This window comes from Pituophis catenifer, unplaced genomic scaffold (genome assembly GCF_029215685.1).
Source record: "Pituophis catenifer annectens isolate HBS135680 unplaced genomic scaffold, rPitCat1.0.hap2 SCAF_3, whole genome shotgun sequence".
NCBI lineage: Eukaryota > Metazoa > Chordata > Lepidosauria > Squamata > Colubridae > Pituophis > Pituophis catenifer.
The window spans coordinates 157,313,470-157,338,959 of record NW_027256883.1 but is presented as its reverse complement, the minus strand read 5'-3'; the positions used below and the strand labels follow the sequence as shown (position 1 = coordinate 157,338,959).

The 25,490-nt window shown below is 39.3% G+C and overlaps 1 protein-coding gene across 1 annotated transcript; it reads left to right on the top strand.

Moving 5' to 3' along the window:
• The first annotated feature begins 468 nt into the window (after positions 1-468).
• On the top strand, positions 469-25,490 carry LOC139315244 (fatty-acid amide hydrolase 1-like). The gene is made up of 15 exons (XM_070941364.1): positions 469-891; positions 1,999-2,112; positions 3,223-3,366; positions 5,945-6,078; positions 7,180-7,386; positions 8,276-8,316; positions 8,877-9,001; positions 10,556-10,681; positions 12,503-12,600; positions 14,486-14,585; positions 15,079-15,119; positions 21,460-21,499; positions 23,170-23,278; positions 24,108-24,253; positions 24,946-25,490. The coding sequence occupies exons 1-15, from the start codon at positions 715-717 to the stop codon at positions 25,072-25,074; spliced, it is 1,731 nt and encodes a 576-aa protein (XP_070797465.1). The 5' UTR covers positions 469-714; the 3' UTR covers positions 25,075-25,490.

Genomic DNA, 25,490 nt, shown 5'->3' with positions numbered 1-25,490 from the left:
CAAAGCTGCTATCGAAATATCTAGATCTGATGCTATTGGACAAAGGTCCAGACATATAGATATAAAGTTTAAACACGTGAGACAGTTATCTCAGGATGGATTTATCAAAGCAGTTCATTGCGAAACATCTGAGCAAATAGCTGACATATTGACAAAGCCTTTGCCATCTAAGCAACATAAATACTTGACTTCTAAGTTACATGTCTTATATTGTTCTGAATCTGAATGTAATTGTTATAATATATCGAATCGGCATTTAGAGGGGGATTTGTCACAAGTAAATGCCTTATTCTCCATTATGTAAATAATATATGAACAGTGTGTCAGGGGTTAACTTATTCTTCACTTCTTAATGTATTCATACTTTACCACTCCCATATTTAGCTCCACCCATTGTATATATAAGGAGCTGCATACGTTCATTCTGTGCTTCTATCTGTGAATATTCAGTGAATATAGAATGCCTTATGTAAATAAACAGAGATATATTTGAACTTCTAATTCTCAAATCTTTTATTGAGTCTGATCCTAAAAATATCGTAACAGGGACAAAATGAGGAAGTTTCCGGCACAGGCGACGCTTGGGGTTGAATCCCGAAGAAGATTTGGCATCTTTTGCAGGGGGCGGAGTCCGGTTCGCATCTTTGCCCAGAGCCGAGTGGGAGGAGTCGGAGTACAAGAGCGACGGCTGCGCCACGGACTGCCCGCTCGGCGATGAGGATGAACGCAACCGCGCTGGTTTCGGCTTTCCTGGGTTGCTGGATAGCGACCCTCCTGCTGCTGAAATGGCGGAGGAAGCGGCAGGTCCAGGACAAGATAGCGAAGGCGAGGAGCCGGCGGGAGGGCGCCTTGCAGCAAATGGGAAGAGCCGCACAGCGCTTCCAAGAGCAGGTCAGGGGAGAAGCCGCCCCCCCCTCACTCCCACCATTAGCTCTGCCACTCCGAGGTCTGTGCAATGAGCAGACCATCCCCACGTTCACAGCCTTAGGGAGAAGCAAGGGGGTCGTGGGTCGTAAGAGCTTCGAAATGGGGAGATTTCCCTTTCTTCTAAAGCTTGTAGTCTTTTCTAAAGGAACGAAGCTCCTTAGTTTCGTTTTTTCATTCCACACTTAAGGGAAATCGTTCATCTAGAAATAGATGGTTATCCTGGTTGGTGCAACCGGTGCAGACTTGAATAGGTCAATGAGATTCGACCAAATCCAGGTTTCTGGTTCTCACAGGAAGGTTCGGTGGGGCAAATAGGTTGAGACCCAAACCGCTATGTCAGCAGGCTTATGTGCCACTCTGCGATTTTATGCTATGATAAGCAAGACTGCTGGAAGGCAGCGAATAACTGAAAGAGAAGTCGAGTATCTGGATTCTGGAGGTTTAAAGTTGTTTCTCTGTGAATTCAGTCACTATTCTGATTTGCTGGAGATCACTATATTAAAGGCAGGTGAGGTGGAGAAATTGGAAGGTTTTGATGCGCACATGTTTGTCAAGTATATTTTTATTTTTTTGTTTGATTTATATGGGCACCTGTCTCAAACTGATGATTGGGTGGGTGGGTAACAGTGCTTAAAACGAGATTAAAATAAATATACCAAAATGGTAAATAATGTATGTGGGCTTGTCTAATAAAACAGTTCTATTTTTTTTTTTAATTTTGATTTATATGCCACCCTTCTCCGGAGAATCAGGGCGGCTTATAATGTGCTCAGCAATAATTTTGTAGTTTATCTGATCAGACTCTTAGTCACAGGATGCATAATTAGAAACATGCCATGCTTGTATATTTCATCATACCCTCAAGGATTTATCTTGAGTAAAAGGTTGTTTTCATTTTCATAATTAAAATTAAATCCGAAAGCAACCCTTGTGAAGTGACTTGTGTTAACCCATTCAACAGTGTACGCTTGCATATTTCTATTGCAAAAGTTCTAAATGTTTGTAGATAGATTATATATGTATCTAAAAGAAGCAGTGTTTTATTATACTTGGGGATTTTTTCTCTTTCAGAATCCAAATCACCAACCAGAACCTATTTTATCACTGAGTTTACATGAACTCTGTCAGAAACTTGGGGATGGTTCACTCACACCTGAGACTGTTTTCTACACCTATGTGGATAAGGTGAGACATCATTCCCTAAGCTAACAAAAATGAGAAATAGGTGTAGGGTAGGTTTATTATGATTTTCCTGAGGATCCATAAACATTTTTTAAAAAGTAGATTTGAAAATTGTTTTAGGAATCTGCATTTTTCTTGTGGGTCACATATTTCTATGGCATCTTCTTTCTTGTTGGCTTTTATAAGGGTCTCAATAATGTTAGCAAATTTTATCTCTCTTGCATAGAAAGCATTTTGTCAGTGTAGCAATAAACTTCATAAACAGATTCTCTGGCTAATTATTCAGAAAAAAACCCCACTCATTGAGTTCAGTGGTTAATACTCCAAGGTAGGTGTATATCGTTTGTTTCTCAAAAAAAGCCAACATCAGATAATCTTTTCAAGAAAGAAATAATTTTATAATAAATACATAGAAGTGAAACTTCTAGTAAGGAAGAAGAAATTGGCCTATCCCAGAAATCGATCCAAAGTAGCAATATCTATCTACCTGTCCTTCAGCAGAGTGAAACCTAGTTTTAATATTTGGATGGGAGACAAACAGGAAAACTTAGGGCTGTAAGCTAGTTTGGCAAGTTGAAAAAATATCCTGGAAGAAAACAGTAGTAAGATTCCATATTGTTACAAAACCAGCTATTAAATGTGATTGTGAAGCACTAAGAGCTGACCCTGATTCAAAGACTCATTCAGTTAGTTTTTCCTCAGCCACTTGACCATAAGAGGGAAGTGTGAAGCAAGAATCATAGTCTTTTTTTTTTTTTTTTTTACCCTCTAGGACTGATATATACCTGCTGGGTGAAAATTTTTACCCAGGAATATTCAGAACCTACTTAGCTTCTACACTGAGGCACACCAGTCTTTAGATATGAGAATCATTGGCACTGAACAATAAGGCCCATGTAGAAGAGAATTGGTTACTGTTTTGAGAAAAAAGAAAAGGGTCACATAACTCAGAGGAGAAAATAAAGAGGTAGAGGAACCAATTGTCTTTAGACATGGGGTAGTTTAGTAGAGCAGATAGACTTGCCTTCAAGTTTCTATTTTTTTCTCCTCTTGTAAAGGTAGGCTTCATTTCACAGGAGAAATAAGGATGCTGTCTTTCCCTGCTTTTTCTAGGCCTTGAAAGTGACTGCAGATGTCAACTGCATAGTCGATTACATAGCAGAGAACGGATCCCAGCTTCCGCGTATGAACAGTGAAGGGAAAAAGGGCTTGCTCTATGGAGTTCCCGTCAGCATAAAGGATTCCATTAACTGCAAGGTATAGCTGGGGTGGGCCTTGGGGGGGTATGCAGAGCTTTCGTGTGGCCAAAGAACAGGTGGATGTGCAACTTGTACTCCATTATATAATAAGGAGCATCTTGGCTTTGGATTTGAATTGCTTCTAGCAGGTGCCTATACATCACTGGTGTCAAACTCGCCGCTTCACATTGCCATCATGTGATGTATCACAACATTTTTTTCCCTTCGCGGAGCTGTGATGGGCGCGGCCTGTGCATAACGCATCCAGGTCGCAGGCCGCCAGTTTGATACCCCTGGTGTACATGTTAGTTAATATGATATCATTTTTTCATCTGCCTGTATCTAATAGCTCAAGTCACTTAATGCTGAGCCCTGCTCTCTTTTATAAAATCTTTATTTTATTTATTTATTTGTTACATTTTTATGTTGCCCATCTCCCCTCTAAGGTAACTCTGAGCAGCTTAAACCCTTTCTAAGAGGGCCTGGAGCAGGGTGATACATGAGCCTGCAAACTGTAATGCACAAGTTGTTTTTTTAATTCCAATTGTTGGTTTCTTGTATGGCTTTAAGATAGTGTTTACATTTGTGAGTGTTACCTTGAATGGTTTTGCAATTAGGCAGCTTTTAAATCAAATAAGTAAGCAAAAATCCATGTTACATATTGTGTGAGAAACCAGCTGTATCTTAAAAATGTGCTAGAAAATATGATAACCAAAATAAATTGGTTATCTGTGATAACCAAAATAAAATTTATCTTATGCTAAGGCATGTTTCACAGTAGTCTTAACATTGATTGCTGTCTGCTAAAACATATAAATTTCTCTGATACCAACTGGGAATAATAAAATAATAATAAAAATAACAAAAAAAAATACATAAAACAAATATATAACATAAGTGACCTCTGACTTTTTCAGTAAAGAAGTAGTAATACAATAGCCTCTCTCTAATGAATAATACCAATGCTTAAAATGCATTATAAAACTAATACTCAACATACAAAAAATAAAATAGTCATAATATAGTCTACATTTAATTTTTGTCTAACTTATCATAAACTGACAAATTTGAATAAAATTAAGTTTCAGTATTTTTCTAGTCAAATCAAATCTTGTCCTCAAAACTCAGTCAAAATCTGATTTTTGTCCTTGTCTTGTAAGAAATCTAATAGTGGTCTCCAAGTTGCAAGAAAGTTAGTCAAGTTTTTTTTTTCTAATTAAAGCAGTTAACTTCATCATCTAGCTAGTTCCATTAATTTCAAAGACTAATCTTGAAATGTGGATATGTGCTCCTCTTTCCATCTTTGTATAGCAACCTTGCAGCCAATGTCATACATAAGAACCAAGCCCCATGTTTTCTTCCCACCTATTTATCTGCCATCCCTAAAAGCTTGTGGTTTCTTGAAATGGGTGGAGTCATATAATTTAAATCAGAAGCCGTGGTTTAAAAACCAGTGTCTTGCATCGTATAACTTACTAACCTGAAGGCCAGACAAGGAATAATGGATGGAAACTGACCAAGGAGAGATTCAACCTAGAAATGAGGAGGAATTTTCTGACAGTGAGAACAATCAACCAATGGAACAGCTTGTCTTCGGAAGTTGTGGGAGCTTCATCACTTGAGACTTTCAAGAAACGATTGGACTGTCATTTGTCAGAAATGGTGTAGGGCCGTGATGGCGAACCTATGGCAGGCGTGCCACAAATGGGCACGTCAGCTCAGCTCTGGCGGCCAGCTGATTTTCGGGCCTTCTGGGCCCACCAGAAGTAGGGAAACAGGCTGTTTCCTGCCTCCAGAGGGCCTGGGGGATGGGGAAGGCCCGTTTTTCTTTCTTACCTGCTCCAGATCCTCTCTATGCATCTGCAGAGGATGAAAACAGCCTTTCCCACTCCCTCAGAGGCCCTCCGGAGGCCTGAAAGGGGCCATTTCCCAACTCCAGGTGGGACAGGAAATGATGTTTTTTGCTGTCCCCAGCCTTCAGAGACTCGTAGAGAAGCTGTTTTCGCCCTTCCCAGATGCATAGAGAGGATCTGGAGCCAAGTAAGAAAGAAAAATGGGCGTGCCAGGCCATTGCGTGCAGGAGTGGGGGGGGGGGAGGGGGTTGTGCTCACATGCGCAGGGCAGGTTGCATAGAATTATGGGTGTGGGCACACTTGTGCGCGAACCTCCCCCCCCCCACCCCCTCTCCTGACACGCAATGGCAAAAAGGTTAGCCATCACTGGTATAGGGTCTCCTGCTTGAGCGGGGAGGGGGGGGTTGGACTAGATGACCCTTCTAACTCTGTTAATCTGTTAATTAATTAAAACCAAACTGGCCTAGCGTGATGTATACATTCAGTTATACTGTTAATTAATGTAGTTTACTTTGGGCAGTTCTTATGCTGTTCAGGATTTCAGGGAGAAATTTTCTATCAAGAATTCATCCTAGGACCTTCTGTAGGATAATAATCTTAATGTTCCACAGGGAAATGAATAAATACATTCCAATTTATTGCTGCTTTTTAACATCTTAAACCCAGCATCACTGAATGATATCTGATGTTTCTACGGGGAACCTGAATTTCCTTTTCATCTTTATATCTTTTTCCTCATCACAGGGCAATGATACTACTTTGGGCTTTGCAAAGCGTCTTTTCCAGCCAGCAGCAGAAGACGCTGTTGTAGTGCAGGTGTTGAAACATCAAGGAGCGATTCCATTTGTAAAAACAAATATTCCCCAATCTCTATTGAGGTAAACCATGTATTTATTTTTGCCATTGTCTATGTTTTGATTTTTATATACAGGTGATTTAAGACTATCCATTCAGCGATCTTTGAAACTTACAGCGCCACTGAAGGAAGGGATTTATGACCAAGTAAATCATTTGAAGTTACAGCTGTTGCAGTGCTCTTTGGTCTTGTGATCAAAGTTCAGGTGTTTGGCAGCTCACCTGCATTTACAGTCGCAGGAGAGTTTCACCTCTTTCCCACCTTCCCTGTCTTCCCCCCCCTTTTGGGCTCCTGACCCCCTAGCTGAGCTTTGCCATCTTCTTCCTCCTGCTGCTGACCAAGTATGCTGCTACATGCACTCCTGGGTTTCACTTACGGTCAATCACGCGCACAATCCTGATCAGTAGCTACACTCAAATCATATTCACTTGAACATTGAAGCACATTGAAGCAGTGAGACCCAGTGAATTTAAAATAAGAGTAAACCTTTTTTTAGTAACAACCTATGTTTCCTCTTTCTCTCTCATACACGTGCATGCCTACACACCTACACCAACTACGCATGTCCTTCTCAACTAGACTGCCAGGCACTAGCTGGAGGGATGGAAGCCACCAAGTCTTGGATCCAAAGACAAAGAGTTGGAGGGCTTCAGGGCCCCTTTTGTCCCCAAAAGTCCTTGCTTTGTTGATTCACAAATTGGCAGCTACTTTGCCTTGTTGACTTACAAGTTTGGTACCTGTTGATGGCAGGGGAGAGGAGCATTTCCATGTAGTGAGGCTCAACTTGTTTTCCTGGTTCAGGTAACATTCTTTTATTACCTTAACAATTTCAATTCTTTTAGACAAAATTCCTAGCTTTTTGTCCACCCTGCTTCAGCCTTAGATAGATTTTTTTTTAGGCTTTTCTACATTGTGGTGACTACTTGAAAAGAAAAAGAAATCCTTATAAAGAGACATAGTGTAAATACCGTTGTTTCGGGTTAAGATTAATCAAGAGATACAGTATCATTTTGTAAAAAGGCTAATTGAATCATATTCTTAGATCCCTAAATGGAAGAATTATTAGGAAAATATTTGGAACTATTCCAAAACCAATTGCTGACAATATTCTTTGTCTTTTCAGTTATGACTGCAGCAATCCGATCTTTGGATCAACAGTGCATCCTCTGGATCCCACAAAGAGCCCTGGTGGATCATCAGGAGGAGAAGGAGCTCTTATTAAAAGTGGAGGATCCATTCTTGGCATTGGCACAGATATAGCAGGCAGCATTCGTATCCCAAGTGCCTTTTGCGGAATTTGTGGTTTAAAACCCACTAGCAACAGAATTAGGTTGTATACAAACCCTAGTCTTTAAACTACAGAGTTAAAAATATTGTGGATTATTTCTCTCAGATTCCTGATGTATTCCTGATCTATTATAACTTTATATTGCTTCCTGGTCTACTATAACTATATCAGAGTTGCCAAGAAAGGGGGAATTAATAATTAATTCAAATAGTGAAAATTAATCAATCAGATAATTGACTAGGTTAAATCTTGTTTCATTCAACCTTTGTAGAATTGCTTTTTACATCTACAATCTTATGTCCACTTCAAGTGAATTCTGTTTAACATATGAAATAGACTGTCCTGGTTTACCCTGCTGTACCCTAATCAACCTAGTAGTTCCTGCCTGCCAACCTAGCACTTACCCTCCCATCTAGCAGTTTGAAAGCACGTAAAAAATGTAAGTAGAAAAATAGGGACCAGCTTTGGTGGGAAAGTAATAGTGTTCCGTGGGCCTTTGGCATTTAGTCATGCCGGCCACATGACCACGGAGACATCTTTGGACAGCGCTGGCTCTTCAGCTTTGAAACGGAGATGAGCACCACCCCCTAGAGTCGGGAACAACTAGCACATATGTGCGAAGGGAACCTTTACCTTTACCCTAATCAAAAAGTTGTGAACTTCCAAGGTTTATCAGTTATGTTTTAATTAGTGGGGCAGTATATAAGTGCTATTGCTAGTGCTAGTCTAATAGGCTTGGCTGGAATCTTAGCTATTTTAGTTCGTATGAACTAACCCTGTTCAACTAGGTAAACCAAAAATGTTCTCAACATGTCATCTGTGTTAAGTGCTGAAATGAGTTCCCCTTTAGAATGTAAAGAAAGAGGAATTGATATTGAAAATTGGGAATCTTGACAGCTTTGCTAAAACTACTCTTTTTCTGCCTCTATAGCAAAAAAGGAATTGTTCCCTGTGTTGCCGGTCAGAAAGGAGGTAAGTTACTATTATTTGATTAGATAAATGGGAATTTGTTTCAAGTGAATAAGTTATCCTTTGACATTCTTGTTCTCCCAAAAACAGTTTCATCAATTTACAAAGCAAATTACAATACAAAATAGATTTTGAAAATGTTGGCAGCTGGCAGCTTTTCAAAAAAGTATGAACTCAGCTTAATGACTTAATGCCAGTAAAAACCATTCTCGGTTCTGTGAATGTTTTATTGTCACTTTGTCTTTTAAAAGAAAACGTTTTCGAAATTAGCAATGGGATATTGTAACAAGAACTTACCAGAAAACGATTTGAGAATGTTGCTAGCTGTTTCCTAGAATAGGGTATTTTTTAATTGATTTATATGGCTGTCCAACTTGCAAATTGTGACTCTGGGTGACTTACAAAGGATTACAGGTCATTCTTTCTGAAAAGTAGGGAATGAGTTGACTCTTGAGGATTTAATCGCTTTTTGGTGAGCTTCAGCGGTTGAAACCTTCCTCTCAGAATTTCCTGAGTCCTAAAAAGCTACTCTTCAATGCTTTCTGTTTACTTGTTTCTTCCAGCTTATGTTGGCTTGGGACCAATGGCAAGAGATGTTGACAGCCTTGCCCTTTGCCTGAAGGCTCTCTTGTGTAAGAAAATGTTCCATCTGGATCCCATGGTGCCACCTCTTCCTTTCAACGAGCAAGTAAGATCAGTGATCCTACTAACCATGCAGAGATCTTCAAATCAGAAGATTTGAATTTGAATAATTGGAGAAAACGGGTGCCCTTGCCACAATCATTACTACTCCCTTAAAGATGCTGTGGCTTTTCCAGGGCTCCTATTGTAAAGGCATCATCCCAGAAAAATAACCCCAAAAATACATACATGGTTGGAAAAAATGATAAAGCAACATATAGATTTAAAACCAGAAATATTTTTGTTAGGCATTTTACCGGATAAGTATAACAAGGGGAATACATATTTGATTTTACATGCACTAATTGCAGTTAGAATTATATTTGTGCAACAATGGAAAAGCGAAGAGATCCCTACAGATGAAAATGTGAAAAAAAAATACTAGAATGTGCAGAAATGGATAGACTAACACTTTCAATTAAGGAAAACAGAAATTGAATACTGTTTTACATAGGACTTATTTTATTAATGGTTAGCTAATAAAAAACAGAAGTTAGAAACATGGAAATATAAAAAAAGGACTAATGATACAAGGGAGGTTTGTTAAAATGGATAAGCTATTATTATTATTATTATTATTATTATTATTATTATTATTATTATTATTATTGAGGAACTAATACCAATGTAATGAACATTGTTGTAAACACTTTGATTATTATTTCCTAAGACTATTTGCACCCAGACAACACACTGTTTAACTGAAAATGGAATTTTTATGTTATAAAATAAAATAAAAAATATTCAAAAAAATAAAAATAACCCTGCATGGGAGTACTCATGTACTTCTGAGTAGATAGCCCATACAAGGCCAACTTATGATGATGTATCATAAAGGAATTGTTTTTCACATTTATAAGTGGAACGAAATCTCTTTGGGTGTGGGAACAGACAAATACAGTAATAATCCACTAGATATAATATATATATGTGTATATTAGCACATTGATCTTATACAATACCCTTTTATGTCTTTTATGCAGAAAATGGATTCTCTTAACCACCACCGTATTTGCTTTACAACAACTGCAAAAGAAAAATTGTAAAATTGGGCGCAGTCACATGATGACTCACTTAATGACAACATGACTTAAGACCATAATTCCAAGCTCAATTATCATAAATCGAGGATTATCTCAAAATTCTATTCGGTCTGTCCCTTTTGTCTCTCAGCTTCAAAAAAATAATACTGAAATGTGTCATGTCTCACCTGGGAAAACGCATTGTATGTTTGCCCACAGGAAAAGGATATTTAAAGGACTATCTTGTTTTTCCCTCCTTTAAACCTGTGTTAGTGTGCTCAAGCATTGATGTCCTGGGAAAACATTTCATGATTTGGTCCTGTTCTGCAGAACTGTTGCCTAAGGAACTTTATTGGCTTAAGCACCCTTGCCTGCTTGCCTCTGGAGTTAAGCTGATATTTATACCAGAAGATAAAGAACTTGAGTGATTGAGAAATAGATGTTTCTGTAGCTAATGTAATGCTGATTTATTGAATGTGGTGTCCTGCTTTTAAGGCATCTACTATGATTAATTATTTTGAAATTTTCTCTTGTTCTAGGTTTATACCAGCTCTGCACCCCTCAGAATAGGATATCACGTGACTAATTCCTATAGTATGCCAAGCCCTTCCATGACACGGGCTGTGCTGGAAACCAAGGAGCTTCTGGAAATAAATGGCCATGTGGTATGTATACTTATTAGGGGAGAGGGAGATATGTGTTGGACCAAAGGGATGTCTGTTTCAGAAGGCAACATCAATAAGCGTAAGAGATTTTTGTGGAGGGTGCAACGGCAGAGAAAGAGTAAAACTTCACATAAATGTTATTTGGGCTTTCCCTTCCTTCGTACTAACTCCACTGCACTACCTGTTACCAATAAAGGGTGGAGTTTCATGCAAAAAGCAGCTTGGCTAATTTTGCTTTTGAGTATTTCAATACTGTATTCTGGTTCACTTTGCCTTCATCTCTGTAATTTGTTGATTAATTATTCATTATGCTAGTTTCGTTGTCCGCCATACAGAGTTTTAAAAAATTGATTGGATTTGCTTAACGCGGGAGAGCCTTTATATATAGGATGGCCCTCAGGTTGTTTCCAAGTGGTAGTTACCGTATTTTCCGGCATATAAGACGACTTTTTAACACATGAAAATCTTCTCAAATGTCGGGGGTCGTCTTATACGCCGGGGGTCGTTCTCCTGTAACCAGGCAGACCAGCCCGAAAGGCTCTGACGAGCCTTAAATGGCTCTGGCGATCCAAGCTATGACGATCTGCTAATCAGGCAACTCAGCTGGGATCGCCAGAGCCATGGAGAAGGAAAAAAGTTTTCCCCCTCCAGCTTGCTTACCTTAGCTGCTTGCCTTGCTTCGTTTGCCTGAATCCATTCCATCAGCAAGCCACTCCCTGCCTGCAATCAAACAGGCAGGGAGTTGTGGACTTCAACTCCCAGAATTCCTCAGCCAGCAAAACAAAGCTGGCTGAGGAATTCTGGGAGTTGAAGTCTACAAGTCTTAAAATTGCCAAGGTTGGAGACCCCTGTTCTATTGGGTAAGTTTTTTTCCCCTTTGGGATCTTTAAAAAAATAGTTAATTGGGGTTTTTTTTAGTTGTTCTTTTTTAGACCTAGCCATTTAAAGTTTAGGAAGTTTTAAATTTAGCTTTCATATAAAAATAAAAATAAAATAATATTTGTGCAGCTTTCTGAGATTTAGTGTGTTTTTGTAGTGTTTCACTCTAACTACACAAACACACAAAATCTCACAAACCTGTATGTGGAATTTTGTGTGTGTAAAGTGTGAAAGTTGGGGTTTTGGGGTTTTTGTGGTTGTGTGAGGTTCCTGCTTGTTGCAGGGGCCATTTTGGGTCTAGCACAGCTGCTTTTACATTGTGGGTGAGCCAGTTGTGTTGTGTTGTGTTGTGTGTGTGTAAAGTGTGAAAGTTGTTTTCTGGGGCTTTTTGTGGCTGTGTGAGGTTCCTGCTTGTTGCAGGGGCCATTTTGGGTCTAGCACAGCTGCTTTTACATTGTGGGTGAGCCAGTTGATGTTTTTTAATTTTTATTTGGTGTGCGTTGGAAGAGGGGTAATCTTATACGGCGAGTATAGCCCAAACCCTATATTTTAACAGGAAAATTCGGGGGTCGTCTTATACGCCCAGTCGTCTTATACGCCGGAAAATACGGTAGTTACACAGGTCTGCCATTTGTATTGACTTTTAGTAGAGTTGTGCAAACCTTTCCCCAAGTGTAAGATTGAATCATATGCAAATGAATGCATTTTTATCATTTAGAGCAACGTTTTTGAACTTGGCAATTTTAAGATGTATAGACTTCAACTCCCGTTGTTAGCATGCTGGGGAATTTTACACATCTTAAAATAGCCAAGTTTGAAAAAAGATTGGTTTAGAGAATTGGTTTTTTTTTTTCCTCAGTCATGTTTCTGACTGTAGATATTTCCCCCATTTTTTTAAAAAAACACACCTTTTATTGTAAATATTCTTCCATTTCTTTTTAGTTGGTCCCCTTTAAGCCACCTCACATAGTCCATTTTATGACCCACTTAGTTCCTGCATCGTTTTTTGGTGACGGTGGTGCCACTTTACTGCAGTCTTTGTAAGTATTGCATTTTCTATACTCTGAAGTGTATATGTGAGGAAATAAGAAGAATAGAAGGCTTATTTTGTGAATGTGATTCAACCCCCCCCCCCCTTTTATTTCCGTCTGTTTCCAATTATTTTCGATAGGTGGAGAGACAGGGCTTTAATTTCTGTGATGCTGAAAGCTGCTATGAATGAAACATTTGGGACTAGTGAACTTCAGCTGTTTGAATCTAATTCTGCTGGAAGCTTTATTTTTATTATAGATCTAAGATACTACAGATAGTCCTCACTTAGTGACCAAAATTATAACTGGCAACTCCATCACTAAGCGCCACCATTGCTAAATTGGAAAATCACATTACCATGATGATCTTATGTCTCTTCACATTTGTCACACAGCAATCATTAAGGGAGACATCAGGAGACTTTGACTTGCAATTTTACTCCTACTTTATCTTGTTGGAAGCCAGTTGTACCACAGTGAATGATGATCATAAGACCATATGTCCCTGCAATGATCATAACTGCGAAGAGTGGTCGAAAAGTGGGGGGTTTTCTTTCACTCTTGCAACTTCAAACATTTGCTACACAAGGCAATTGGTAAATGATGACCGCCTGTATATGTGTATGTGAAGGGATGTAAGACTATAAAAAAGCTTTCTGCAGTAATAGAGACAAGATAGCATTCTACAATGTTTAAATAGAGAAAATTCAGCTTCAAAACTCACTTTAATCTTAAATCTCAATATTTAGTGTCTCTAGTCCCAATATTCCAGGATTGTTGTCAGGTTAAAAATTAAAAGCTAGAACAAGATACATTACTTTGAATTCTTGTATGATATTTATGTATCGGGGCAACACATCAATATATGTGAGAGGCTTAAATCAGGCAATGAAATTTCAAATGGAATATTGCTGCCAGTGTAAGACAAATCTGAATGGATGGATAGAGAGAGGAGCGCATTAGGTGGAAGTTTTGAGCAACATTTTTATTTATTTATTAGATACATTCAGGTAGTCCTCAATTTACAACCAGTTGTTTAATGGTTGTTTGAAGTTACAACCGCACTGAAAAAAGTGACCACTAAGCATTTTTCACACTTACAACCGTTGCAGCATCCCTGTAGTCACGTGATCAAAATTTGGACGCTTGACAACTGGCATGTGTTTATCACAATTGCAGTGTCCTGGGGCCATGTGATCACTTCTGACAAACAAAATCAATAGAGATTAGATGGATTTGCATATCATTTTAACCCATAATATATAGTAGCATATTTGATTTTGGGTTAGTGTGTTAGATGTACTGAGCTGCTATAGCTTACATTTATACTAGGATCTGACAGAACACTAGGATATTACGGTTGAACTTCCTAAACAGCTCTTGATAAAAGTGCTTCATTCAAAACCCTTGTGGAAATTTAGAGGTAATGAGAGAAGAGGTCCTTCTATATATCAGTAATTGATTAAAATAATTTTAGGATGAAGGTTAGAATAAATGGATAGCTTATACAAAGGAAAGAAGTAAGATTCTACATAAATCCTGCTTCTACCAAGCACACAGATTGCAATCATGTGACTGCGGGGTGATAGTGCAACATTTTGTGATGGCTGGAAGAGCTTTATTAGCCATAAAGCACCCTTTTCAAAACCATCTGTAATTCCAGACTGTCCTTAAACAAACAGTTTTGACTCAAGGACTACCTATACATCTGATGTAGCAGGATTTTTCTCTTGGTTTTTACAGATTAATCAGTATTATTAATCAGAACATGGCAAACAGACATTTCTGGATGCCAGTAGTGCTAGCTAATGCCTGAAATTGGAAGATAACTTCCATTTTGAAAATTATTTTTGCATTTTATTTATGGGCTTGGATTTTCCCGGTTGCCTTTCAGTGAAGGCGAACCTGTAGATCCGAATCTAAGAATTAACGTACTGATGATAAAATTACCTTATTGGATTCGAAGATGCCTATCCTGGATTGTAAGACCAATAGTAAGTAATATCTCTGGAACAGAGTTTCCCAATCTATGTTCAGTTATCTGTACCTGTGTTATTGTGTGCTCTAATGTGACATGGCACTCTCGCACAAAATTCATATACCTTTCACTCCCTCAAACATTTCATCCCTATTAGTAAGAATTAAATTCAGTTTTTAAAAAGTTCCATCAATCAGCTGTGAGAATCAGCTGTGCCCGCGATCGTCGGAACCTTATTTTTACTTTTTAAAGGATTTTTTTACTACTGGTTCGGGTGAACCGGTAACATTTTTTGCTAATGGTTCAGGCAAACCGGCCCGAACCGGTAGCATTTCACCCCTGGTTGAGACTATTGTTCTCCAGCCAGGGCAGGCTAAAGAAGTAGATTTGGGCTTCTTGGGCTAGTTACGTTTCATTCTAAGTTTTTGGTGAAGTATAACATTAAAGAGTCTTTACCACTTATTTTTACATCAACCCCAAAGAGGGAATTTTCATTTATTTTTCCTTAGGCTATTCGTCAGTCAAGAAATATGAGCAACCTGCAAGAAAGGTAAATATTTTTGGTGGGAGATTAAGGCCTTCATCTCTTAATATTGCCTTTGTAGTAAGCGGGTTGATTTTTTGCTTCCTGATTTTATAGTTCCTGTTTGGATGGAATTAGTGATGAATATGCTTTTAACCAAGCAAAAATGATTGCATCTGAAGTAAGGTTTTCCAGCAGTAGTTTAGTATAAAACAAGGACCTATGAGTTGCGTTTTGCATGTGATCCCAAAGAACTATGGTATAACAGTAGAGTACCAATGTTAGAGACTATGTATTTGCAGAACTAGCTACAATGAATTGCTCCCATCTATCCCAAAATTAAAACTACATTTTATTTCTTAAATCTTGTAATAGCTATGGGGTGTCACAGAATAATTTAACATTATTTTGAATCTCTTTTTAGCACTTGGAACAGGGGTGAAATCTACTTACCTTCCCTACAGGTTAGGAAGTGCGCACTCCGTGCATGTGAGCTTACTCCGCGCATGTGTGTCATGTGCGATTTTGAACCCTCTGCATCTGCGCAAAGCCTTCTGCGCATGCGCAGAGGGTAAAAAACAGGTTACTTCCTCGTTAAAACCAGGAAGCAACGATGTCCGGGTTGGTGGGCGGAGCCTTGTGCTGCCGCCGCTACCGATTCTGCAAACCACGCCATGCCGCTGCTCCCGGTTCACCTGAACCAGTGTGAACCAGTAGTATTTCACCTGACTTGGAACATTCAGTAGGTTTCTGTGTATTCATTTTAATTGTGCTCTGCTATAGTGAATACTAGAAACGTTCTTAAAATTATAAAGACTCCACAATATACTGTTTTTTAATTGTGCTTTATTAAATTTCTGTAAAGAATTATACACACACCCACACAAAACCACACAATTAGAAATAAAATTGTTGTTGCTGGTGGTGAAGTTGTGTCCGACCCATCACGACTCCATGGACAACGTTCCTTCAGGCCATCCTGTCCTCCATCATCCTCTGGAGTCCATCTAAGATCACACCTACTGTTTCCGTGACTCCATCCAGTCACCTCATTCCCTGTCGTCCCCTTCTTCTTTTGCCCTCAATCTTTCACAGCATTAGGCTGTTCTCCAATGAGTCCTTCCTTCTCATTAGGTGGCCAAAGTATTTGAGTTTCATCTTCAGGATCTGGCCTTCTAAAGACCAATCAGGGTTGATCTCCTCTAGGACTGATCAGTTTGATCACCTTGAAGTCCAAGGGACTCGCAGCAGTCTCTTCCAGCAGAATGGAATGGAATGGAATGGAATTCTTTATTGGCCAAGTGTGATTGGACATACAAGGAATTTGTCTTGGTGCATATACTCTCAGTGTAGATAAAAGAAAAGATACATTCGTCAAGAATCATAAGGTACAACACATAATGATAGTCATAGGGTACAAATAAGCAATCAAATCATATTAGGAAATAGTCAATATAAATCATAAGGATACCAGCAACAAGATTACAGTCATACAGTCATAAGTGGAAGGAGATGGGTGATAGGAATGATGACAAGATTAATAGTATTGTAGACTTAGTAAATAGTTTGACAGTGTTGAGGGAATTATTTGTTTAGCAGAGTGATGGCGTTCGGGGGAAAACTATTCTTGTGTCTAGTTGTTCTGGTGTGCAGTGCTCTATAGCATCGTTTTGAGGGTAGCAGTTGAAACAGTTTATTTCCAGGATGTGAGGGGTCTGTAAATATTTTTACAGCCCTCTTTTTGACTTGTGCACTGTACAGGTCCTCAATGGAAGGCAGATTGGTAGTAATTGTTTTTTTCTGCAGTTCTAATTATCCTCTGAAGTCTGTGTCTGTCTTGTTGGGTTGCAGAACCAAACCAGACAGTTATAGAGGTGCAGATGACAGACTCAATAATTTCTCTGTAGAACTGTATCAGCAGCTCCTTGGGCAGTTTGAGCTTTCTGAGTTGGCACAGAAAGAACATTCTTTGTTGTGCTTTTTTGATGACAGTTTTGATGTTAGGTGTCCATTTTTGGTCTTGAGATATGGGAGAACTTAGAAATTTGAAGGTGTCTACTGTTGATACTGTGTTGTCTAGTATTGTAAGAGGTGGTAGTATGGAAGGGTTTCTCCTAAAGGCTACCACCATTTCTACGGTTTTGAGTGTGTTCAATTCCAGATTGTTCCAGTCGCACAATGAGGTTAGTTGTTCAACCTCCCGTCTGTATGCCGATTCATCATTGTCTCGAATGAGACCGATTACTATTGTGTCATCTGCAAACCTCAGTAGTTTAACAGATGGATCGTTTGAGATGTAGCCATTGGTATATAGAGATAAGAGAAGTGGAGAGAGCACACAGCCTTGGGGGACCCCTGTGCTAATTGTACAGGTATCTGATGTGATTCTGCTTAGCTTCACCTGCTGCTTCCTGTCTGTTAGGAAGCTTATGATCCACTTACAAGTGTGTTCAGGTACCACTAGCTGGTTTAGCTTAGTTAGAAGGATGTCTGGAATGATGGTGTTGAATGCTGAACTAAAGTCTACAAAGAGGACCCTTGCGTAGGTCTTTGGAGATTCAAGATGTTGTAGGATCTAGTGCAGAGACATATTAACAGCATCATCTGTTGATCTATTTGCCCGATATGCAAATTGCAGGGATCTAACAGCGGATCCGTGATGGTTTTCAAGTGGAACAGCACTAGCCTTTCAAAGATTTTCATAACTACAGATGTTAGAGCAACTAGTTTGTAGTCATTCAGTTCCTTGATGGTGGGCTTCTTTGGCACTGGGATGATAGTAGAGCATTTGAAGCAAGAAGGAACATAGCATAATCTATAGTGATTTATTGAAGATTTGGGTGAAGATGGGGGCCAATTGGTCAGCACGTACCTTTAAGCAAGAAGGAGTTATCTTATCTGGACCTGTATATAGTTATTCCCTCCTTTTCTCTACTTTCTTCAATTTACTGTATTTTCCAGCGTATAAGACGACTGGGCGTATAAGACAACCCCCAAATTTTCCTGTTAAAATATAGGGTTTGGGCTATACTCGCCGTATAAGACTACCCCTCTTCCAACGAACACCAAATAAAAATTAAAAAACATCAACTGGCTCACCCACAATGTAAAAGCAGCTGTGCTAGACCCAAAATGGCCCCTGAAACAAGCAGGAACCTCACACAGCCACAAAAAGCCCCCCCCCAAAAAAAAACAACTTTCACACTTTACACACATACAACACAACACAACTGGCTCACCCACAATGTAAAAGCAGCTGTGCTAGACCCAAAATGGCCCCTGCAACAAGCAGGAACCTCACACAGCCACAAAAAGCCCAAAAACCCAATTTTCACACTTACACACACAAAATTCCACATACAGCTTTGTGAGATTTTGTGTGTTTGTGTAGTTAGAGTGAAACACTACAAAAACACACTAAATCTCAGAAAGCTGCACAAATATTATTTTATTTTATTTTTATTTTTATATGAAAGCTAAATTTAAAACTTCCTAAACTTTAAATGGCTAGGTCTAAAAAAGAACAACTAAATAAAACCCCAATTAACTATTTTTTTTAAAGATCCCAAAGGGGAAAAAAACTTACCCAATAGAACAGGGGTCTCCAACCTTGGCAACTTTAAGACTTGTAGACTTCAACTCCCAGGATTCCTCAGCCAGCTTTGTTTTGCTGGCTGAGGAATTCTGGGAGTTGAAGTCCACAACTCCCTGCCTGCTTGATTGCAGGCAGGGAATGGCTTGCTGATGGAATGGATTCAGGCAAGTGAAGCAAGGCAAGCGTTGCGACTAGCAGCTAAGGTAAGCAAGCTGGAGGGGGAAAACTTTTTTCCTTCTCCATGGCTCTGGCGATCCCAGCTGAGTTGTCTGATAACAGATCGTCAGAGCTTGGATCGCCAGAGCCATTTAAGGCTCATCAGGGCCTTTTGGGCTGGTCTGCCTGGTTACAGGAGAACGACCCCCGGCATATAAGACGACCCCCGACTTTTGAGAAGATTTTCATGTGTTAAAAAGTCATCTTATACGCCGGAAAATACAGTAAGCCTAAATTTTGCAACGAGAAGCTTATGAACTGAGCCACAGTCAGCTCCTGGTCTTGTTTTTATTGACTTTCATATAGAGCTTCTCCATCTTTGACTGCAAATACATAGTCAATCTGATTTCTGTATTGACTGTCTGGTGATGTCCATGTCTAGAGTCGTCTCTTGGGTTGTTGGAAAAGAGTGTTTGCTATGACCATCGTATTCTCTTGACAAAATTCTATCAGCCTGTGCCCTGCTTCGTTTTGTACTCCAAGGCCAAACTTGCCTGTTAGTCTGGTTATCTTTTGGCTTCCTGCTTTAGCATTCCAATCCCCCATGATTACAGGGACATCATTTTTTGGTGTTAATTCTATAAGGTGCTATAGGGCTTCATAGAACCAGTCAATTTCATCCTCTTCAGCACCAGTGGCTGGGCATAGACCTGGACTACTGTGATATTGAATGGTTTGCCTTGAATTCGAACTGAGATCATTCTGTCATTTTGAGGATTGTATCCCAGTATTGCTTTTCCTATTCTTTTATTGACTACCAGCTGATTACCCGGCGTTGCCCGGGTATTTATTTATCCCAATCTTGTATTAGACAGGAAAAGGAATGAATTATATCTTTAGTGTCAAATCAAAGCAATTTTATTTACAGAATTTTAAAAGTATAAGCACAGATTACAAATTATAAAGTAAAATATTATTCAAATTAAGTATAATATTAAGTTAAGACAAAACTTGATTATAAACAACATTTTTAGTTTCACTTCCAGGATCAAGAATAAATAAATTCTGTAGTGAACCCACCCTAGAGCAAGCAACATAAAGTTATCCGTGGGAGAAACATGATGATCTCAAATCCACTCCACAGTACTTAATAGACTGGCCCTGTGACTTATTGATCGTGATTGAAAATGCAAGTCTCAATTTTTTTTCAAAAATTTTTTAAATTTTTTTCCAGCGAGTAGATCATCTGTGTACCAAGTTTGGTTAAAATTGCTCAAGGCGTGTCAGAGTTACACTGGAACACACACACACACACACACACACACACACACACACACAGAGAGAGAGAGAGAGAGAGAGAGAGAGAGAGAGAGAGAGAGAGAGAGAGAGGTTTAGGGTTGTCTTACCCCCACAGTATTTTTTTCCAGAGAGTAAGTCATCTGTGTAGCAAGTTTGGTTAAAATTGCTCTAGCCGTTTCAGACTTATCCTGGATCGTATATACATACATACATACATACATACATACATACATACATACATACATACATCCTTTTATAGATAGATAGATAGATAGATAGATAGATAGATAGATAGATAGATAGATAGATAGATAGAAGATGAAAGCTACTCCATTTCTTCTGAGAGATTCTTGCCCACAGTAATATATCCGATGGTCATCTGAATTAAATTCACCCATTCCTGTTCATTTTAGTTCGCTGATTCCTTAGATATTGATGTTCAGTCTTGTCATCTCTTGCTTGATCACGTCTAGCTTGCCTTGATTCATGGATCTTACATTCCAGGTTCCTATGGAGAAAAAATCTTTACAGCATCGGACTTTCCTTTCACCACCAGATGCATCCACATCCACATGCATCTACATGCATCCATGTAGAAACAAAGCTAGACAAAGTCTTTTTTGCCATCATCAAATTCCATTATTTTTAGCACCCATAATATACAGTTGAACCCAACAATTTTAGTCAGCACCTATTTTGGATCAGATGCATGTTCCTTTGACATTTCCTAAAATATTTTTTGTACTTTTTGTACTTTCATACATTTTTTTGTATGTTGTCGCTTTCAAATACCATTTCTTTTGACTTTATAGGCTAAATATGGGCTGGAGGAGAGCATTGTGGGTTGGGAATGCTACTTAATCCATTCTTAGTATGACTTTTTCCAGTCATTCCCCTTCTTATTCCAAATTACAGCAAGAAATGATTTGGGCTAATAATAATAAAAAATTACACACACACACACACACACACACACACACACACACACACACACACAGAGTATAGGAAGATTTTTTTTAAAAAAAAATACATTTTCTTTCTACTGATGCTTTTTACAAATATTTCTTGATCTGCATATTAATGATCTCAGCAACCATTGGTTTATTTTGCCAAAGTTAATGTGATAACTATACTACCATTCAATTACAAAATGTTTCTCTAGTCTTGTGCCCAGTTAGATTTTCAATTCCATTCTGTCCAGAGGAATTAAGTCAGCATAGCTGTATAGCACCAGGTTGGGGTAAGCTTTTACAGACAATGAACCTAGGCAGCCAATTCCATGCATCTGCAGTTCATATATTTTCTTTGACTTTTTAGGTCTGTAAAAGAACTCTGGAAATGTCACTCGGAAATTGAGGTATTTTTTTTTTTTTATCTTTCCAAACTGCATAAACACCTATAGAAGCAAACAAAGTAATAACCAAAAGCCAACATGGGTTTGTCAAAAAGAGATCATGCCAGACTAATCTTATTGCATTCTTTGACAAAGTGACAAAATTAGTGCACCAGAGGAATACTTCGATATAATTTACTTGGACTTCAGTAATGCATTTGATAAAGTAGACCATAACCTACTGCTAGATAAAGTAGAAAAATGTGGGTTAGACAGCATCACCACCAGATGCATTCGTAACTGACTGACCAGCCACACTTAACGTGTAGTCCTCAATGGAACTGCATCTACATGGAGGGAAGCACGCAGTGGAGGACCCAAGGCTCTGTTTTAGGCCTAGTACTCTTCAACATCTTCATCAATGACTTGGACAAGGGGATAGATGGGGAACTCATCAAATTTGCAGACAACACCAAGCTAGCCGTAGTAGCCAACACTCCAGAAGATACGCTTAAGATACAGAAGGATCGTGACAGACTTGAACATTGGGCGCTATCTAACAAAATGAAATTCAATGGTGAAAAAAGTAAGGTTCTACATTTAGGCAAGAAAAACAAAATGCACAAGTACAGTATATGTGTTATCTCGCTCAATAGTAGTAACTGTGAGAGGGATCTTGGAGTCCAATGGACAGCCATTTAAATATGACCCAGCAGTGTGCAGCAGCTGCCAAAAAAGCCGACACAGTTCTAGGCTGCATAAACAAAGATAGAATCAAGATCGCATGAAGTGTTAATACCACTTTATAATGCCTTGGTAAGGCTGCACTTGGAATACTGCATCCAGTTTTGGTGGCCACGATGTGAAAAATGTGGCCGCCTCTGCACCAAGAGTGCAGAGGAGCAACAAAGATGATTAGGGGACTGGAGGCTAAAACATATGAAGAATGGCTGCAGGAACTGGGTGTATCTAGTTTAATGAAAAGAAGGACTAGGGGTGAGATGATAGCAGTGTTCCAATATCTCAGGAGCTGCCACAAAGAAGAGGGAGTCAAGCTATTCTCCAAAGCACCTGAGGGCAGGACAAGAAGCAATGGGTGGAAACTAATCAAGGAGAAAAGCAATCTAGAAGTAAGGAGAAATTTCCTGACAGTTAAAACAATCAGTGGAACAACCTGCCTCCAGAACTTGTGAATACTCCAACACTGGAAGTTTTTAAGAAGATATTGGACAGCCATTTGTCTGAAGTGGTGTAGGGTTTCCTGCCTAAGCAAGGGGTTGGACTAGAAGACATCCAAGGTCCCTTCCAGTTCTGTTATTCTGAGTCTTTTACTGTGGGGATGGGGAGAAAAAGACCAGACTCTGGATATTTTCAGAAGGGCAGCTGTGGATGAGGTAGGACTTTTGCTTCTAAGGTCCTCAATTAACAGTTCAAATCTAAGGATTACATTTTAAAACGGTCTGATTCAAGAGCTGAAAGAAGAAAAATACATCCATGCCTAATTCCCAGGAGACTGGATTCATATTGTTCATTCATAAAATAGTTGCCCAAAGAATAGCAAGTCAGAAGCCCACCTTTGCTGAGCTATCTGTCTTCTTGCTCCTACCATATGCCGGCTGTATTTTTTGGATGCCAGGTTTCTACATTGAAAAATAAAGGTAGCCCTGATATGTAAATTGATCTCTTATCATTAGGAATATTGCAGAGAATTCACTGAAGAATGGAAAAGGCTGGAACTGGATGTGCTGCTTTGTCCTGCTATAGGTCCTGCTTTTAAGAGTGGGTTCCCTGGAAAACTAACAGGTAATTTTTAAAAAACTTGGAAAACTAAGTTTTAAAAAGCACGTTGGTATTCTTTAGACCCCATGTAGTGTCCTACTCCTATTCAACCAGATGTGAGTAAATCCTAGGGCTGTGATGTGCTTTGAGGTTGGGCAAAAAGTTCATGGGATAATGCAGGGTGGTTCAAATATGGTGCTTGTTTGCAACTCTTTGAACCAAACACACCTTTTCTATGGCTGCACTGTCCCTAAGAAAAGAGGTGGCTGCTTTAAAGAGCTTGCACTTTTGAATCTGAAGCACTGCACAACCCTAATATACTCTTGTTATGGATCTTGCCACATTGCATGCATAGTTCCAGCCTGTCTTATAAGCAAAAGAGTTCACATTGGCATGTTTCATGTTGATGTTAAACATCTTACCTCATTAACAATTCATAAGAGGCAAATATATAGCTATTTTTTAAAATGTCTGCCTAGTTCTCTGTACACTTAGACAAAAACCTTCATCTGGGGATGACCAAATCATTCCTTGTGGAATCATAATGTTCTATCTTGCTTTTCCATCAGTTAAGAGCCAATTTAAAGGATGATGGGTGGCAGTTTTCCTTCAGTCAGGCTTCACAAACTAGTACACATTCATTCTTTTGAGAACATGAAACTAACTGTGTCTGTTTTTAGTTGCTTGAGATCGGCTTCAGTTTTTCCAAATCATGTTCTCATATGTAGATTGGGGAGGAGATATGTGTGATTAGAATTATGAAGTACTGTCTTCCTTGTGCTATTAATCACTGCAAGTTGCTCAAGAGAGCTGAGTAGCCATTTAATTTCCCTTCTGTTTTTTATCTGTACAGAGGTCGTTAGTAATACCATATTATATAACTACTTGGACTTCCCTGCTGGAGTAGTACCAGTTACAACAGTGACAAAGGAGGATGAAGAGGAGCTAAAGAGTTTCAAAGGACACTACAATGATTTGGGGGACAAACTCTTTGCAAAGGTACTTGGAATTGCTTCATGACAGTGCCCAGCAGCATTTACGGGTAATCCTTGAGATACGACCATAGTGGAGTCTGTCCATTGTGGTTGCATGTCATGATGGCCATGAAGCGAGATGGCCTTATTAACTCCCACACCCTGATCTCCCTGATGCAGTTATTAAAGAAAAAGGCAATTTATTAAGTGGAACATGGTATGCTTTAGATATAGGGAAGAGCCATAGAGACCTGCCCTGGCCTTCTCCAACCCTGCCTGACACACCATCTTTGTGTGACTACAAGGAATTGTGAGCAAGGTGAAAATGGCAATTCCTTCTGAAGGGCAGCCATGTGGCCTGTCCTCTTTCCCCAGCATGAGGCTCAGAGCTCTTTGAAAGGTAATGGTGTGATGGATGAGAGGCGTGTGGGGAGTAGTCCCAAGGCCTTCATGGTCCCAGTGGAACAAGATGGGGGAGGGAGGGAGAGAGAGAGAGTGAGAGAGATGGAGGAATCCTGTAGTGTCCTTTCTGTCAGTCGTAAGGGCTAAGGACTGTTGGGTTGCTGCAGCAGCCGCAAGTTCGAAAGGGGGTTGTAAGGAGCTTTCAGGAGGTCTGTTGTAACTTCAAATGGCCATTAAGTGACCATTCTTATCTCGAGGACTATCTGTATTGACACTTGCTGTAAAAAAGCTGCTTTCTTTATTCTGTCCTTGTAGGCAGTGAAAGAGTCTGTGGGGCTCCCTGTGGCTGTCCAATGTGTGGCTTTGCCGTGGCAAGAAGAGCTCTGTCTCCGGTTCATGAAAGAAGTGGAGAAGCTAAGCAGAGAAAAATCAAGGAAACAATGATATGATGTCACAGGAAGCAGAATGGAATTCTCCCATACTAACCATGGACTCTGGGGACTGATTTAGTTTATACAACTAGGGGAGGTCACTATGGATGAATTTGTTGAGAAATTGTAAGGGGAACAATAATTATAGGGTTGAGCTGCCCACCTTTAAATACTTTCCATTAAAATATTCAGTGCCATTCCAGCCCAATAGATATAAAAAATTACCAGGTCTAAAATAATGAACTTGAGGTTTTTAACTTGCTTTTGGAATCAGAGTGTCTGTGGATGGAGCAGATAGGAAACATTTGAAGAATTGATTTTCCCTGGCAATTATGTACATGAGTGGACAGAAAAGTCAGACATCTGATCGTGTTCTTGGGTGTGATATTATTCCAATGCAATGTATTAATAAAAGTAAAATTTCCCTAA

Bases quoted from the DNA above. Each gene is read 5' to 3' on its own strand.
- LOC139315244 (XM_070941364.1), top strand. From the start codon at position 715: ATGAGGATGAACGCAACCGCGCTGGTTTCGGCTTTCCTGGGTTGCTGG. The intron at 8,317-8,876 runs GTAAGTTACTAT...TGTTTCTTCCAG, and splicing joins TGTTGCCGGTCAGAAAGGAG to CTTATGTTGGCTTGGGACCA. The intron at 15,120-21,459 runs GTAAATATTTTT...TTGACTTTTTAG, and splicing joins ATGAGCAACCTGCAAGAAAG to GTCTGTAAAAGAACTCTGGA.